Genomic DNA, 17,254 nt, shown 5'->3' on the forward strand with positions numbered 1-17,254 from the left:
TTTAATCAGCTTTACTATGATTCGAATTAAAATGTAGTTATTTATGACTAAGACAGGTTTGAAATTTATATTGTTCAAACATTTGAAGGCACTAAGATCTTCATTTTTACTGGGGACACCTGAAGTGATTGTTAAAGTTATCAGCTGAAAGAGAACCGTATTATTCTGGCGATTAAACCACATACACACACACACACATACACACACACACACACTCACGCGCGCACGATCTCTCTCTCTCTCTCTCTCTCTCTCTCTCTCTCTCTCTCTCTCTCTCTCTCTCTCTCTCTCTCTCTCTCTCTCTCTGGTAAGTACATGGAGGATTAAAATTATTATTATTTGTCTGTGGATATGAATTTAACGTTCCTGTAGAAAGTTTTGTTCTCTTAGTTGACAAACGCCAATCTTTATCCCTGCGCCATCAAGTCCCGCCTCTGCTCTGACTAGCCAATCCGGTCAGCTGGAGCACCGCACGAGCCGCCTGTGATTGGACAGTCGAGACGTCATTCACACAGCCGTGGCAACTAAAACAAACAGTGACGTGGAGGTAATCCGGGTCGAAAAACGAACGTGATTGGCTGATCCTCCTTCGCGCTGCTGCGGAAGTACCGAAAGCGGAAGTAAGAGCACAGAGATGCTAGATATGTTTACACGCAGGGGATTTGTGAATAAATGATCTTTTCCCAGATTAAGCAACTGTCTTTTGTGATTCCGCACAAGAATGGAGGTTGGTCGCTGAAGTTTAAACACTTATAGCTGCTGTAGAAGCTGCGTATAGATTGATTTAAACGAACAATTATCATTAATGCATGCAAATGAGTCCTAATTTTGATCAGCTACATGTGTTAAGTTAGTGGCCTGGACAGAAAGTGTCTAAACCATTAGTAATGAAGAGTGAGGGCTGGTCCGCCACAATATGATATGAGAATGACTAATTTACATCTCATAGAGCAGTGTTGACATTGCTGTGTAAGGTTCTTCAGCTTCTCGTGGACTGTGATCCTGTATAGAACAAAACTACAATCATAATTAACACAGGGATTGTAGGATTGTCTTATTAACGCTTTACACCTGCAGCAGGACGCGAACGCCGAGACCGTGACGTCACCGCATAACGCGCCCACCGAGACCGTGACGTCACCGCATAACGCGCCCGCCGAGACCGTGACGTCACAGCAGGACGCGAACGCCGAGTCCGTGACGTCACCTGCAGGACACTCAGGCAAATCCAAGGTGAGATCCTGAGTGACATTTCCACCATTCATATAGAGTTTGATTGTAAATGAAGCTTTAATACGGTTCATCATCACCTGTGATTCACCTGTACAGTTCTAGAGGTTCAGGAAGTCCGTTCCCCTTTTTCACTTGTAAAAGCTCAGCTATGCTAAGTAGCTATTATTCCTAAATTGTTGACTGTATTGACTTGACTGGTGAAAAAAAAAATGCAATAATAAGCATATTTGAAACACTTTTCGAAAACAAACTGCATGTTTAAAGTTGAAATGTTAAATGTCTATTTTAGATCATTGCTTTGTATATTTATGTACATATTTGTTATGCGTTTCATTGATGATGATAATACTAATAACAAAATTAAAATCCAGAGGAGTCTTCCTTTATTCTTATTGGAGGCTAATTATAAATATAAAGGAGAGAAATAATCTAAAGAGAATTTTGTAAAAAAAATATATATATATATCCCCCTATATTTCAACACTTAATTCTGTCATCATGTACTCGTCTCACTCCAAATGTCCATGATGTCTTTCTTCTGTAGGACACAAAATAATGTTTGTTCTGTTCAATGAAAGTCAGTGTTGTCCAAAAGTTTGAAACGTGTGCATTTATTGACTTTCACTGAATGTCCAATTACAGCTGAAACATGATTCAGTCCGTGTGTTTGTGTTCGGCTGAGTAACCCAGCTAACCCAGCTAACCCAGCTAGGGCAGGGGCGGTATGGATTTTTTCTAACCGCGGTTGAAAAGCAAGATTTTCCCGCAGTATGGCGGTAAACCGCTTTACATATACTCCATATTATACTCCATATTTATGTGTACATAATATAGTGTTATATTTTTTTTAATCTATGTCGGTTATATGAAGAGTGAACAGCATGAGTAAGATAGGATCATAAGATGGGTCAGACACGATTTTGACCACTTTATTAAGTTTTGTTTTGTAGAAAGCCTTTCTTTAAATTAAATTTCGTTTTGTATAAATTGTACCTTAATTTTAATCACTGTTTCATTAACTACTTGCCTGGAATTAATAAATAAGAAGCAAATAGCAGACATATAATCAGGAGGACGTGGAAGCGCGGGTGCGATCTCTTGCGGGTGAACTGGAGCTCGTCTCATAAATGAACCGAAACTCGGCGTAGACTGGGCCTAAATCTCTACTTTTAAACAAAATTCAAAACGAAATGATAACATTTTAGTCTACAGTAGCCTAGTCAGGGAAGGTCAGGTTTGCCGATGTGCGTTATAGGCTATTTACTTATTCATATTTATCCTGTGCGCCGATCAGAGACGGAGTTCACTGCTGATATTCTGGGGACACAACATCGCCAATACACTAGTGACTTTAGCCTTTAAATATCTTTGCTGCATTGGATCTTTCTAGAACAGCCGAGAGCTTTCTAGCCTCGCGACCGCAGCGCCTCGCATTGCTAATAGACCTTAAAACAGTCAGCGCCGCGGATGCGGTTTCGAAAAGTGATAAAAAATCTTTGGTGCGGGCGGATGGCGGACAGATGATGAGTTTGTGATGCGGTTGCGGATGAAATAATAATAGCCCATCCGCGCATCTCTAATACGAATGTAATGTTATTATGCGTCGTGGAACATTGCGCTCCTCAACTCGCGAAAGGTCGGATTTGCTCCATCTTTTGATGATGAGTTTTGTTTAGAAAACCTTGAATCCACGTAAGACACAATATCATTAGACATAATCCATGTCATTAGAATCAATGAATCCATGTCATCGACACAACGCGCACACATGTGCAGGCCAGTGTTTTTTTGCGGTGATGACGGTGACGAGCTCAGACCTGCGGTTGGAGTCACGTGACCACGGTATTGTGGTAATGTGGTAACCGTCCCAGCCCTAAACCCAGCTCGAGAGAGCGTTAAATGATGCTCATGCTCTGTTCGTCTGAATAACCCAGCTAACCCAGCTCGAGAGAGCGTTAAATGATGTTCATGCTGTGTTCGTCTGAATAACCCAGCTTACCCAGCTCGAGAGAGCGTTAAATGATGTTCATGCTGTGTTCTGTCTGAATAACCCAGCTCGAGAGAGTGTTAAATGATGTTCATGCTGTGTTCTGTCTGAATAACCCAGCTAACCCAGCTCGAGAGAGTGTTAAATGATGCTCATGCTCTGTTCGTCTGAATAACCTAGCTAACCCAGCTCGAGAGAGCGTTAAATGATGCTCATGGTGTATTCGTCTGAATAACCCAGCTAACCCAGCTCGAAAGAGTGTTAAATGATGCTCATGCTGTGTTCTGTCTGAATAACCCAGCTTACCCAGCTCGAGAGAGCGTTAAATGATGTTCATGCTGTGTTCTGTCTGAATAACCCAGCTCGAGAGAGTGTTAAATGATGTTCATGCTGTGTTCTGTCTGAATAACCCAGCTAACCCAGCTCGAGAGAGCGTTAAATGATGCTCATGCTGTGTTCTGTCTGAATAACCCAGCTAACCCAGCTCGAGAGAGCGTTAAATGATGTTCATGCTGTGTTCTGTCTGAATAACCCAGCTAACCCAGCTCGAGAGAGCGTTAAATGATGCTCATGCTGTGTTTGTCTGAATAACCCAGCTAACCCAGCTCGAGAGAGTGTTAAATGATGTTCATGCTGTGTTCTGTCTGAATAACCCAGCTAACCCAGCTCGAGAGAGTGTTAAATGATGTTCATGCTGTGTTCGTCTGAATAACCCAGCTAACCCAGCTCGAGAGAGCGTTAAATGATGCTCATGCTGTGTTTGTCTGAATAACCCAGCTAACCCAGCTCGAGAGAGTGTTAAATGATGTTCATGCTGTGTTCTGTCTGAATAACCCAGCTAACCCAGCTCGAGAGAGCGTTAAATGATGTTCATGCTGTGTTCTGTCTGAATAACCCAGCTAACCCAGCTCGAGAGAGTGTTAAGTGATGCTCATGCTGTATTCGGCTCAATAACCCAGATAACCCAGCCCGAGAGAGTGTTAAATGATGTTCATGCTGTGTTCTGTCTGAATAACCCAGCTCGAGAGAGTGTTAAATGATGTTCATGCTGTGTTCTGTCTGAATAACCCAGCTAACCCAGCTCGAGAGAGTGTTAAATGATGCTCATGCTGTGTTCGTCTGAATAACCTAGCTAACCCAGCTCGAGAGAGTGTTAAATGATGCTCATGCTGTGTTCGTCTGAATAACCCAGCTAACCCAGCTCGAGAGAGCGTTAAATGATGCTCATGCTCTGTTCGTCTGAATAACCCAGCTAACCCAGCCCGAGAGAGTGTTAAATGATGTTCATGCTGTGTTCGTCTGAATAACCCAGCTCGAGAGAGTGTTAAATGATGTTCATGCTGTGTTCTGTCTGAATAACCCAGCTAACCCAGCTCGAGAGAGTGTTAAATGATGTTCATGCTGTGTTCGTCTGAATAACCCAGCTAACCCAGCTCGAGAGAGCGTTAAATGATGTTCATGCTGTGTTCTGTCTGAATAACCCAGCTTACCCAGCTCGAGAGAGTGTTAAATGATGCTCATGCTGTGTTCGTCTGAATAACCCAGCTAACCCAGCTCGAGAGAGCGTTAAATGATGTTCATGCTGTGTTCTGTCTGAATAACCCAGCTAACCCAGCCCGAGAGAGTGTTAAATGATGTTCATGCTGTGTTCTGTCTGAATAACCCAGCTCGAGAGAGTGTTAAATGATGTTCATGCTGTGTTCTGTCTGAATAACCCAGCTAACCCAGCTCGAGAGAGTGTTAAATGATGTTCATGCTGTGTTCGTCTGAATAACCCAGCTCGAGAGAGCGTTAAATGATGTTCATGCTGTGTTCTGTCTGAATAACCCAGCTTACCCAGCTCGAGAGAGTGTTAAATGATGTTCATGCTGTGTTCGTCTGAATAACCCAGCTAACCCAGCTCGAGAGAGTGTTAAATGATGCTCATGCTGTGTTCGTCTGAATAACCCAGCTAACCCAGTTCGAGAGAGCGTTAAATGATGCTCATGCTGTGTTCGTCTGAATAACCCAGCTAACCCAGCTCGAGAGAGCGTTAAATGATGTTCATGCTGTGTTCTGTCTGAATAACCCAGCTAACCCAGCTCGAGAGAGTGTTAAATGATGTTCATGCTGTGTTCGTCTGAATAACCCAGCTCGAGAGAGTGTTAAATGATGTTCATGCTGTGTTCTGTCTGAATAACCCAGCTAACCCAGCTCGAGAGAGTGTTAAATGATGTTCATGCTGTGTTCGTCTGAATAACCCAGCTAACCCAGCTCGAGAGAGTGTTAAGTGATGCTCATGCTGTGTTCGTCTGAATAACCCAGCTTACCCAGCTCGAGAGAGTGTTAAATGATGTTCATGCTGTGTTCTGTCTGAATAAACCAGCTCGAGAGAGTGTTAAATGATGCTCATGCTGTGTTCTGTCTGAATAACCCAGCTAACCCAGCTCGAGAGAGCGTTAAATGATGTTCATGCTGTGTTCTGTCTGAATAACCCAGCTAACCCAGCTCGAGAGAGTGTTAAATGATGCTCATGCTGTGTTCTGTCTGAATAACCCAGCTAACCCAGCTCGAGAGAGTGTTAAATGATGTTCATGCTGTGTTCTGTCTGAATAACCCAGCTCGAGAGAGTGTTAAATGATGTTCATGCTGTGTTCTGTCTGAATAACCCAGCTCGAGAGAGTGTTAAATGATGTTCATGCTGTGTTCTGTCTGAATAACCCAGCTCGAGAGAGTGTTAAATGATGTTCATGCTGTGTTCTGTCTGAATAACCCAGCTTACCCAGCTCAAGAGAGTGTTAAATGATGTTCATGCTGTGTTCTGTCTGAATAAACCAGCTCGAGAGAGTGTTAAATGATGCTCATGCTGTGTTCTGTCTGAATAACCCAGCTAACCCAGCTCGAGAGAGCGTTAAATGATGTTCATGCTGTGTTCTGTCTGAATAACCCAGCTAACCCAGCTCAAGAGAGTGTTAAATGATGTTCATGCTGTGTTCGTCTGAATAACCCAGCTAACCCAGCTCGAGAGAGTGTTAAATGATGCTCATGCTGTGTTCTGTCTGAATAACCCAGCTAACCCAGCTCGAGAGAGTGTTAAATGATGTTCATGCTGTGTTCTGTCTGAATAACCCAGCTCGAGAGAGTGTTAAATGATGTTCATGCTGTGTTCTGTCTGAATAACCCAGCTCGAGAGAGTGTTAAATGATGTTCATGCTGTGTTCTGTCTGAATAACCCAGCTCGAGAGAGTGTTAAATGATGTTCATGCTGTGTTCTGTCTGAATAACCCAGCTTACCCAGCTCAAGAGAGTGTTAAATGATGTTCATGCTGTGTTCTGTCTGAATAACCCAGCTCGAGAGAGTGTTAAATGATGTTCATGCTGTGTTCGTCTGAATAACCCAGCTAACCCAGCTCGAGAGAGTGTTAAATGATGTTCATGCTGTGTTCGTCTGAATAACCCAGCTAACCCAGCTCGAGAGAGTGTTAAGTGATGCTCATGCTGTGTTCGTCTGAATAACCCAGCTTACCCAGCTCGAGAGAGTGTTAAATGATGTTCATGCTGTGTTCTGTCTGAATAAACCAGCTCGAGAGAGTGTTAAATGATGCTCATGCTGTGTTCTGTCTGAATAACCCAGCTAACCCAGCTCGAGAGAGCGTTAAATGATGTTCATGCTGTGTTCTGTCTGAATAACCCAGCTAACCCAGCTCAAGAGAGTGTTAAATGATGTTCATGCTGTGTTCGTCTGAATAACCCAGCTAACCCAGCTCGAGAGAGTGTTAAATGATGCTCATGCTGTGTTCTGTCTGAATAACCCAGCTAACCCAGCTCGAGAGAGTGTTAAATGATGTTCATGCTGTGTTCTGTCTGAATAACCCAGCTCGAGAGAGTGTTAAATGATGTTCATGCTGTGTTCTGTCTGAATAACCCAGCTCGAGAGAGTGTTAAATGATGTTCATGCTGTTTTCTGTCTGAATAACCCAGCTCGAGAGAGTGTTAAATGATGTTCATGCTGTGTTCTGTCTGAATAACCCAGCTTACCCAGCTCGAGAGAGTGTTAAATGATGTTCATGCTGTGTTCTGTCTGGATAACCCAGCTAACCCAGCTCGAGAGAGTGTTAAATGATGTTCATGCTGTGTTCTGTCTGAATAACCCAGCTCGAGAGAGTGTTAAATGATGTTCATGCTGTGTTCTGTCTGAATAACCCAGCTCGAGAGAGTGTTAAATGATGTTCATGCTGTGTTCTGTCTGGATAACCCAGCTAACCCAGCTCGAGAGAGTGTTAAATGATGTTCATGCTGTGTTCTGTCTGAATAACCCAGCTCGAGAGAGTGTTAAATGATGTTCATGCTGTGTTCTGTCTGAATAACCCAGCTTACCCAGCTCGAGAGAGTGTTAAATGATGTTCATGCTGTGTTCTGTCTGGATAACCCAGCTAACCCAGCTCGAGAGAGTGTTAAATGATGTTCATGCTGTGTTTGTCTGAATAACCCAGCTAACCCAGCTCGAGAGAGTGTTAAATGATGTTCATGCTGTGTTCTGTCTGAATAACCCAGCTTACCCAGCTTGAGAGAGTGTTAAATGATGTTCATGCTGTGTTCTGTCTGAATAACCCAGCTCGAGAGAGTGTTAAACGATGTTCATGCTGTGTTCTGTCTGGATAACCCAGCTAACCCAGCTCGAGAGAGTGTTAAATGATGTTCATGCTGTGTTCTGTCTGAATAACCCAGCTCGAGAGAGTGTTAAACGATGTTCATGCTGTGTTCTGTCTGGATAACCCAGCTAACCCAGCTCGAGAGAGTGTTAAATGATGTTCATGCTGTGTTCTGTCTCGATAACCCAGCTCGAGAGAGTGTTAAATGATGTTCATGCTGTGTTCTGTCTGAATAACCCAGCTAACCCAGCTCGAGAGAGTGTTAAATGATGTTCATGCTGTGTTCTGTCTGAATAACCCAGCTCGAGAGAGTGTTAAACGATGTTCATGCTGTGTTCTGTCTGGATAACCCAGCTAACCCAGCTCGAGAGAGTGTTAAATGATGTTCATGCTGTGTTCTGTCTGAATAACCCAGCTCGAGAGAGTGTTAAACGATGTTCATGCTGTGTTCTGTCTGGATAACCCAGCTAACCCAGCTCGAGAGAGTGTTAAATGATGTTCATGCTGTGTTCTGTCTGGATAACCCAGCTCGAGAGAGTGTTAAATGATGCTCATGCTGTGTTCTGTCTGGATAACCCAGCTAACCCAGCTCGAGAGAGTGTTAAATGATGTTCATGCTGTGTTCTGTCTGAATAACCCAGCTCGAGAGAGTGTTAAATGATGCTCATGCTGTGTTCTGTCTGAATAACCCAGCTTACCCAGCTCGAGAGAGTGTTAAATGATGTTCATGCTGTGTTCTGTCTGGATAACCCAGCTAACCCAGCTCGAGAGAGTGTTAAATGATGTTCATGCTGTGTTCTGTCTGAATAACCCAGCTCGAGAGAGTGTTAAATGATGTTCATGCTGTGTTCTGTCTGGATAACCCAGCTAACCCAGCTCGAGAGAGTGTTAAATGATGTTCATGCTGTGTTCTGTCTGAATAACCCAGCTCGAGAGAGTGTTAAATGATGTTCATGCTGTGTTCTGTCTGAATAACCCAGCTTACCCAGCTCGAGAGAGTGTTAAATGATGTTCATGCTGTGTTCTGTCTGGATAACCCAGCTAACCCAGCTCGAGAGAGTGTTAAATGATGTTCATGCTGTGTTTGTCTGAATAACCCAGCTAACCCAGCTCGAGAGAGTGTTAAATGATGTTCATGCTGTGTTCTGTCTGAATAACCCAGCTTACCCAGCTCGAGAGAGTGTTAAATGATGTTCATGCTGTGTTCTGTCTGAATAACCCAGCTCGAGAGAGTGTTAAACGATGTTCATGCTGTGTTCTGTCTGGATAACCCAGCTAACCCAGCTCGAGAGAGTGTTAAATGATGTTCATGCTGTGTTCTGTCTGAATAACCCAGCTCGAGAGAGTGTTAAACGATGTTCATGCTGTGTTCTGTCTGGATAACCCAGCTAACCCAGCTCGAGAGAGTGTTAAATGATGTTCATGCTGTGTTCTGTCTGGATAACCCAGCTCGAGAGAGTGTTAAATGATGTTCATGCTGTGTTCTGTCTGAATAACCCAGCTAACCCAGCTCGAGAGAGTGTTAAATGATGTTCATGCTGTGTTCTGTCTGAATAACCCAGCTCGAGAGAGTGTTAAACGATGTTCATGCTGTGTTCTGTCTGGATAACCCAGCTAACCCAGCTCGAGAGAGTGTTAAATGATGTTCATGCTGTGTTCGTCTGAATAACCCAGCTAACCCAGCTCGAGAGAGTGTTAAATGATGTTCATGCTGTGTTCTGTCTGAATAACCCAGCTCGAGAGAGTGTTAAATGATGCTCATGCTGTGTTCGTCTGAATAACCCAGCTAACCCAGCTCGAGAGAGTGTTAAATGATGTTCATGCTGTGTTCTGTCTGGACAGCTGGACACGCTGTCGAAAGAAGATCTGATCAAGTTTGCAAAGAAACAGATGGTGGCAATGCAGAGGATGAAGTCAAAATGTGCCGGTAAGTTTAATAGTTTCTTCTTAATTGTAAAAATGTATATATTTGTAAAATCTGAATATTGTTCATTTTTAAATCAGATTTGGAGAAGGAGGTGGCGGTGTTGAAGCGGCCCGTGTCCGGCACAGACTCCTCAGTGATCCAGGTCAGCAATCCTCCGGAACCTAACACTTCTGGATATTCACTAGATTATAATTCACACCTTTTTCCGCTATTAATGAAGATTTATTTGTTGTTCAACACATTTATTTTGTCACCATTTGCTATATCCAGCAAAGTAAACCATCAGATTGAAGGGTGATTCTTACAAAACTGTTTTTTCTGCAAGATGTTTTCAAGGTAACTTTAGGTTTCTTAAAAAAAGGACCCCAAATAACCACATGGTATAAGAGTCCATAAGATTCGTAAGTTTATGAACACCGGACCACGATCGGATCGCGCAGAACAGTTGAAGTTCTCTAAAGAACATTTATTGACATATTGAGTAATATATCATGGCAGAGCTCAATGTCTGACTAACATATTATTGGATTGTAAAGTTTTGACTCCTCTAAGGAAATTGTTTTGTTTTAAGTTTAGTTTAAAATAAAACCGCATAACGGGTCTATACGAGCGCTGTGAGCTCGGTAGTTATCAGCGCCACCACAATAAAAGTCACAACAAGCGTGTCTTACGTCACTTCAGAGTTCCTACTGGCGCTGCGAACACAACCAGTAGTTCTCTGGGAACCTCCCTGGTGGCTAGCTCCTGTAACTAAGCGAAAGCCCCTATTAAGACTATACTAGACTTAAACCCCATCCTCACGGCAGTACAGTGTTCCACCAGCACATTTGAGCCGAGAAATACAGGCCAAATCTTGCTTAATGTGCGGAGAACCATTCGGCCTGACGGTGGAAAAGCAACTGGGCCAAAAAAATAGATTTTGGGGGCTAGGAGATTAGGAGACCCTGCAAAGTATTGATATGTTTGCACATCAAATTGATCCGTAGCAAGGATGTGTTTCAGTGTTTCGTGACTCCCACAGGAGCTGAGCGAGCGCATGAACGCTGTGCTGCAGGAGAAGGCCGAGAGTCAGCAGAGCCTCGCGTTACTGCGCAAACAACATGAGGAGTTCAAGAAACAAGCACAGGTAACTTTAACCTTTTTTGAAACTCAGTCTGTGAGTTTCATGTGTTCCTTTGGAAACAGTACATTTAAAGGTGCAGTGTATGATTTTTAGTGGCATCTAGTGGTGAGATTGCGAATTGCACCTAACAGAAGTTACGGTGGCCGACAGGAAGTGATGTCGTCGTCTGAGACAGCAGAGAGTAGCCAGTTCAGCAAAGAAGTTTCTTTATAAAGATAAATTAAGAAATTAGTTTTATTTAATTATTCAGTAAAAAGATATATTACTGGAATTATTATTGTTACTTGTTCATCATTGTGTCAGGGTTTTATTCGTTGACTTTAGCAGCTTCTTTACACGAAGAAAACAACATAGTGACGAAACGCATTTGTCCGCTCAGGGCCACCGTAGAAACATGTGGATGTAAGGAGACCCATGGTGTGTGTGGATAGAAACGGCTCATTCTAAGATAATAAACGCATAACGCTTCATTATGTAAGGTCTTTATACACCACTGAAAACATAGTTGTGTATATGATATTGCATTTCTGTCAAGAGATCCTCCTAAATATTACACAATGCACCTTTAATATAGCATGAAATCCCACTGTAAAGAAGCAATGACTTTATTTGAAATGTATTTACAGGAAACTGAGGGAAGATTAGCAGCTCTTCAGGAGGAACTAGACTTAAAGAATAGAGAGTATACAGAAATGCAGAGAAACACAGCCGAGCTCACTGCTGGCTTTAAGGAAGCCTGTGCCGAATACGAGTCCAAGATATCTCAAACTCAAGAAGAGCTGCAGGAAGCCAAGCAGCAGTGGACGGCCACGACCGAAGCGCTCGGAGAATCCCACCAGATGAGCCTCACCGAGTCCCAGCAGGAGGTGGAGAACCTGCAGAGGGAGATGGAGAGGCTGAGCAAGAGGTACGACGACGAGCTGCGATACCTGGAGGAGCAGATGGAGCTGAACGCCGCGGACTTCGAGAGGGAGCGGGAGCGCCTGCTTCTGCTGCAGGACGAGCTCTCGGAGCAGCTGGCGCTGAAGGAGGGATTCCTGCAGGACGTTCAGGAGGAAGAGGAGGACGGCCATCGAGCAGCGCCTCCGGAGCCGCCGGCGGACTACTCGGCCTCGGACGACTCCAGCGACGAGGGCGGCGGGCTGAAGCTAGCCCTGGAGGATCTGCAGGCTCAAAACATGATGTTTCAAGAAGAGCTTGTGTTTCTTAGAAATGTGAAGGTGGAGCTGGAGTCAGAGCTGAAGCAGCTCAGAGAGGAGTTCACTGTGGAGAAGGAAGAGCTGGAGTTCACAATCAATGAGCTTCAAATGAATAGAGACAGTGGTGAAGCATCTGTGGGCAAAAGGGGAAAGGCACGCAGCAACTCGAATGAAGATGTCCGAGCCTTAGAAGAGTCCCTCAACAAAGACTCAAGGGAACTGGAAACTTGCTTTAGCTCCAGTGCTGAAAGAGATCAGCCAGACACTCCGCAAGACACACGCTCGCCTCCTCCTGAAGATGAGAGCATGATCGCACATGATAATCTCAGAGACAGAACTGAGCACTTTATAAAGCAATACAGAGCCATGAAGGAGCAAACCGTGTCCTCGGTTCAGGGTCTGCAGGAGGAACTTGAGATCTTCTTCCAAGAGAGGGACAGTTTGTTAGAGCGCATTAATGCAGAGGTCATGCCGGACCACACAGGCAAGATGTCTTTTGAGGACCTGAGGAACAAAACGGAAGAAATCCTGGGGAATCTACAACACAAGGAGACTCTTGTGCTAGAGTTCATGGCATCCGAATCAGAACGTGAACACAAGGAGATTCTTGTGTCAGAGTTCATGGCATCCGAATCAGAACGTGAACACAAAGAGACTCTTGTGCTAGAGTTCGAGGAGAAACTGAAGTCCATGGCATCCGAATCACAACGTGAACACAAGGCTCAGCTCGCGCAGGTCAGTGAGCTGGAGAATCGGCTGCTGTCGGTGAGCGTGGAAAAGGACGAGCGTATAAACCTCTTCGAGGAGGAGCTCTCTGCTCTTCAAGCCGCACAGGAGGAGCATCAAGACACCATCAAACTTCTCCAGGCTCAGATCGTGTGCCTGTCGGAAGAGGGAAACACCCTTCGGCGAGACCTGGACGCTAGTCAGGAGCATCTTTCTGATGTTCGGAGCCACATCGCTGAAATCCTCAAGCATAGTTTCTCTGAGACAGAGCTGGATGGCACGTCGGATGTCTCTACTCTTATAAACCATCTCTTGAGTAAATCTCAGGAGGAGAAAGCATTCCTGAGCCAGCAGAGTGAGGAAAGCGTGGAGCGGCTGACGGCGGAGCTGGAGAGCGCGAGGCAGTCGGCGGAGGAGCGTCAGGAGCGCGTCGACGAGCTCCTCCGCGAGAAGCACCTGCTGAAGGCCAGTCTGGAGGATGTGCTGTTGGATACTGAGGGATTGCAGAAGGACCTGAGTGAAATACAAGCCATGAATGAAAAGCTGAGGGCAGAAAACCTCAGCCTGCTTACTCAAGTTGCTGACTTGAGACAGAGTTCAGAGGAAAAAGAGCCGGCGGATGAAACGGACGCACAAGTTCACGAGGCCAACGAGCTCCAACAGGTTCTTGCTGACAAAGACACTCTAATATCTCAGCTCAAAGAAGAAGTTGGTCTCCTACAGGTATTGTGTGTTTGTAATGCTGGCTAAAATGTGTTCTTATTTCCGAACAAGACCTTATCTATAAGCAGATCATGCAACCTACCAACATACCTAAAGAATAGCAGAGTAGAATTAAAAGAGAGACCAGACGGAAAATCGGAAAAGTCGGAATTGCGAGAAATAAAGTCGGAATTTTGTGAAATAAAGTCGGAATTGCGTGAAAATAAAGTCGGAATTGTGTGAAATAAAGTCGGAATTGTGTGAAATAAAGTCAGAATTTTGTGAAATAAAGTCGGAATTGCATGAAATAAAGTCGGAATTGCGTGAAATAAAGTCTGATTGCAAGAAATAAAGTCAGGATTGTGTGAAATAAATTCGCAATTGCAAGAAATAAAGTCGGAGTTGCGAGAAATAAAGTCAAGGTTTGTGTGAAATAAAGTTGGAATTGCGAGAAATAAAGTTGGAATTGCAAATTATGAATGTAATTTTGTGAAATAAAATCAGAATTGCAAATTCTATACTAAATTGTGTAAAATAAAGTTGGAATTGCAAGTTCTACAGTTGGGAAAGACGTTATTTGCGAGAAATAAAGACTGGCAATTCTGAGAAAATTGTCAGAATTACGAGATAAAAAGTCACAATTATCTTCATTTTTTCCCCGCTGGCGTAAACAAGGTTCCATAAAAAATACATAACTAAGTTTTTTTAATTACTCTAGAATTTGTAACAGTGACATCTTACATTTCTTTCCTTCGATTGTCACTTTTCAGACATGCAAAGAGCCATCGGTGTCTGAGGAAGATGAAAAAATGAAAGAGTTGTCTCATGAAATAGGTATGTTCGTTCATGTTACGCTCTTAATTCCATGAGCCTTCGTGCCCAAACCGTTTCATTCTCGATTATCCTTCTGTTGTGTAGACATGCTGAAGAAAGCAAGCAAAGAGAAGGATGAACGCATGAACAAAATCAAGGCAGTCGCTGTGAAGGCTAAGAAGGAGCTGGACCACAGCAGGAGAGAGGTGTGTGTGGTGTCAGTGTGGTGTGCGGTCAGTGTGAGTCGCTGTTACTCAGGCTGTGTTTGTGACGGCAGGCTGGCGCTCTGAGAGAGGAAGTGGAGCAGCTGAAGGCGGAGCGAGACCGGCTGTCCAGATCTGTGAAGGACATCATCCACGGAGCAGAGCACTACAAGGTTTCAGTTCTCCAGTTACAGTGGCAGATGAGATCGACTAGTGTGAAAATGAACAGCACTTCTAAATCATGTATTTGTAGAATTTGCTGGTGGATTACGACAAGCAGACGGAGCTGCTGGAACAGGCCAATAAACACAATGAAGATGTAACCAGACGTCTCCAGAATGCAGTTCAGCAGGTACTCCAACAACACCCATCCATCCGTCATGTGGAAGCATCTGTGTTTTAGAGACTGGAGGAGATTTACTGGTACAAGTAAAGACAGAGGGTTTGTGAGATGTCCGAAGTTAATGTGATACTCCACACCTGTGGTTCCGCTTCTTCATACATCCACGATAAGTGATTTGTAGCTAACACAGTGACATGTTTCTGTTAGAACGGTGTGTTAGCGGCCCATAAGTTAATAACTAATGATCTTTGCAATGGAAGTGAATCAAACAAAAACTTTAATTTCCTAGTATCACTGTAAAGCTGCTTTGAAACAGTCTATATGTGACCCTGGACCACAAAACCAGTCACATGGGTGGATCTCTTGAAATTGAGATTTATACATCAATGGAACGCTTATTGATTCAGCTTTTAGATGATGTATGGTTTGTTAGGATAGGGCAATATTTGGCAGATACTACTATTTGATAATCTGGAATCTGAGGGTGCAAAAAAATGTAAACATTGAGAAAATCCCCTTTAAAGTTGTGCATTTATGTTCATGATTGTCCTGCATTCACTCACGAAAATAAAATTGTATGTATTTATGGTAGGAAATTTACAAAATATCTTCATGGAACATGATCTTTACTTAAAATCCTAATGATTTTTGGCATAAAAGAAAAATCGATACTTTTGACTCATACAATGTATTGTTGGCGTTTGCCACAAATATACCGTGCGACTCGTGACTGGTTTTGTGATATTGGTAAAGCGCTATATAAATGAAGGCTCCTGGACTTGTTGGGGTGTATAATAAGAGGTGGGCTGAGCAGGAGCGGGTGTGTCTGGCCTCATCAGTAAGGCTGTGTGCTGTTCTCTCAGCATGAGCTGCTGTCGTCCGAGCGAGCGGATCTGTTGGCCCGTGTGGAGGCGCTGCAGGCTCGCGTCACACAGCTGGAGGCGCAGGCGCTGGACGTGCAGAAGCTGGAGCGAGAGCTGGAGGCGGAGAGGCTGGTCACAGAGCAGAAGACTCGGGTACAGTTCACAGCAAACGCTGACTTACTGATGTAGCCCTCAGGCTTGAAGTCCTGGAAAACCCTTCAACACAGACATATTTACGTATCAGTGCTTAGATTATTGAAAGACAATATATACATGTATACATAAACATGAAATAAGTGTTTAATTTTATCGGAAAAACACAAATACAATCTTTTCGCGCAAAAATGAATATAGATATTGATGGAAATATATGAGCAATATCACGCTAATATCCATGTGAAATGGCTCAATATCTATAAGTGTATGATGCAAATTTCATTCTTCAGGTCTATCACATATTAATGCTGGGAAAAAATCAGTTTGAATAGGATATTGAAATCCTATTAAAATTGCATTTCTGGAAAACCTTTTTTAGAATTTGAAAGATAATAAAGATATTTTTTGATAAGATCTTTAATTGTATTTCTTGAAAACCAAAAACCGAAGTGCTTAAAGTCCTGGAATCTCGTTTCACAGTATCTCTTTATACACATGCACTGGTACAGTAACAGGAGTGTGTTCTGTTCTTCTCCATGGAAGTTTCACAGATGTGTGTGTGTCTGCAGGAGGTGGAGGAGCTTCAAGCTCAGCTCAGCAAACACAAGCATCAGCTCCAGCAAACGGCCCAGGAGCTCGAGCAGCTGAGGAAGGCAAGTTCACACAACACAACTCTATCATAGTGTGGCTGTCCTGCCCAGACTGAGAGACAGGTAGAGGATATCATGAGAGTACACTATTAATATTATTTTAGGAAGGTTTTTGACACTTATCTGAACAGCAGTACCCGGTTACTGCAGGCTACGTGTGTGAAAGATCCATCAGTGTGTGTGAAATCCATCAGTGTGTGTGAGATCCATCAGTGTGTGTGAAATCCATCAGTGTGTGTGAGATCCATCAGTGTGTGTGAGATCCATCAGTGTGTGTGAAATCCATCAGTGTGTGTGTGAGATCCATCAGTGTGTGTGAGATCCATCAGTGTGTGTGAAATCCATCAGTGTGTGTGAGATCCGTCAGTGTGTGTGAGATCCATCAGTGTGTGTGAAATCCATCAGTGTGTGTGTGAGATCCATCAGTGTGTGTGAAAGATCCATCAGTGTGTGTGAAAGATCCATCAGTGTGTGTGAGATCCATCAGTGTGTGTGAGATCCATTAGTGTGTGTGAGATCCATCAGTGTGTGTGAAAGAATCCATCAGTGTGTGTGTGAGATCCATCAGTGTGTGTGTGAGATCCATCAGTGTGTGTGAGATCCATCAGTGTGTGTGTGAGATCCATCAGTGTGTGTGTGAGATCCATCAGTGTGTGTGAAAGATCCATCAATGTGTGTGAGATCCATCAGTGTGTGTG

General features: G+C 43.7%; 1 protein-coding gene across 2 annotated transcripts in view; it reads left to right on the forward strand.

Moving 5' to 3' along the window:
- Window positions 1–582: 582 nt before the first annotated feature.
- Window positions 583–17,254, forward strand: part of gcc2 (GRIP and coiled-coil domain containing 2) — a 37,147-nt gene continuing 20,475 nt past the window's right edge. Inside the window, exons 1-12 of one of the 2 annotated variants that reach the window (XM_077238333.1) lie at window positions 583–727; window positions 1,078–1,233; window positions 9,694–9,778; window positions 9,856–9,920; window positions 10,800–10,904; window positions 11,528–13,549; window positions 14,299–14,362; window positions 14,447–14,547; window positions 14,619–14,717; window positions 14,798–14,896; window positions 15,751–15,903; window positions 16,476–16,559. In XM_077238333.1, the coding sequence (XP_077094448.1) occupies window positions 722–727; window positions 1,078–1,233; window positions 9,694–9,778; window positions 9,856–9,920; window positions 10,800–10,904; window positions 11,528–13,549; window positions 14,299–14,362; window positions 14,447–14,547; window positions 14,619–14,717; window positions 14,798–14,896; window positions 15,751–15,903; window positions 16,476–16,559 (3,039 nt within the window). In that variant the 5' untranslated portion in view covers window positions 583–721. The remainder of the gene's footprint in view (window positions 728–1,077; window positions 1,234–9,693; window positions 9,779–9,855; window positions 9,921–10,799; window positions 10,905–11,527; window positions 13,550–14,298; window positions 14,363–14,446; window positions 14,548–14,618; window positions 14,718–14,797; window positions 14,897–15,750; window positions 15,904–16,475; window positions 16,560–17,254) is intronic. The other variant, XM_077238342.1, reaches the window with a different exon arrangement.

The sequence above is a fragment of the Siphateles boraxobius genome, unplaced genomic scaffold (assembly GCF_051911475.1).
Source record: "Siphateles boraxobius isolate OS27281-9 unplaced genomic scaffold, OSU_SipBor_1 100, whole genome shotgun sequence".
Taxonomy (NCBI): domain Eukaryota; kingdom Metazoa; phylum Chordata; class Actinopteri; order Cypriniformes; family Leuciscidae; genus Siphateles; species Siphateles boraxobius.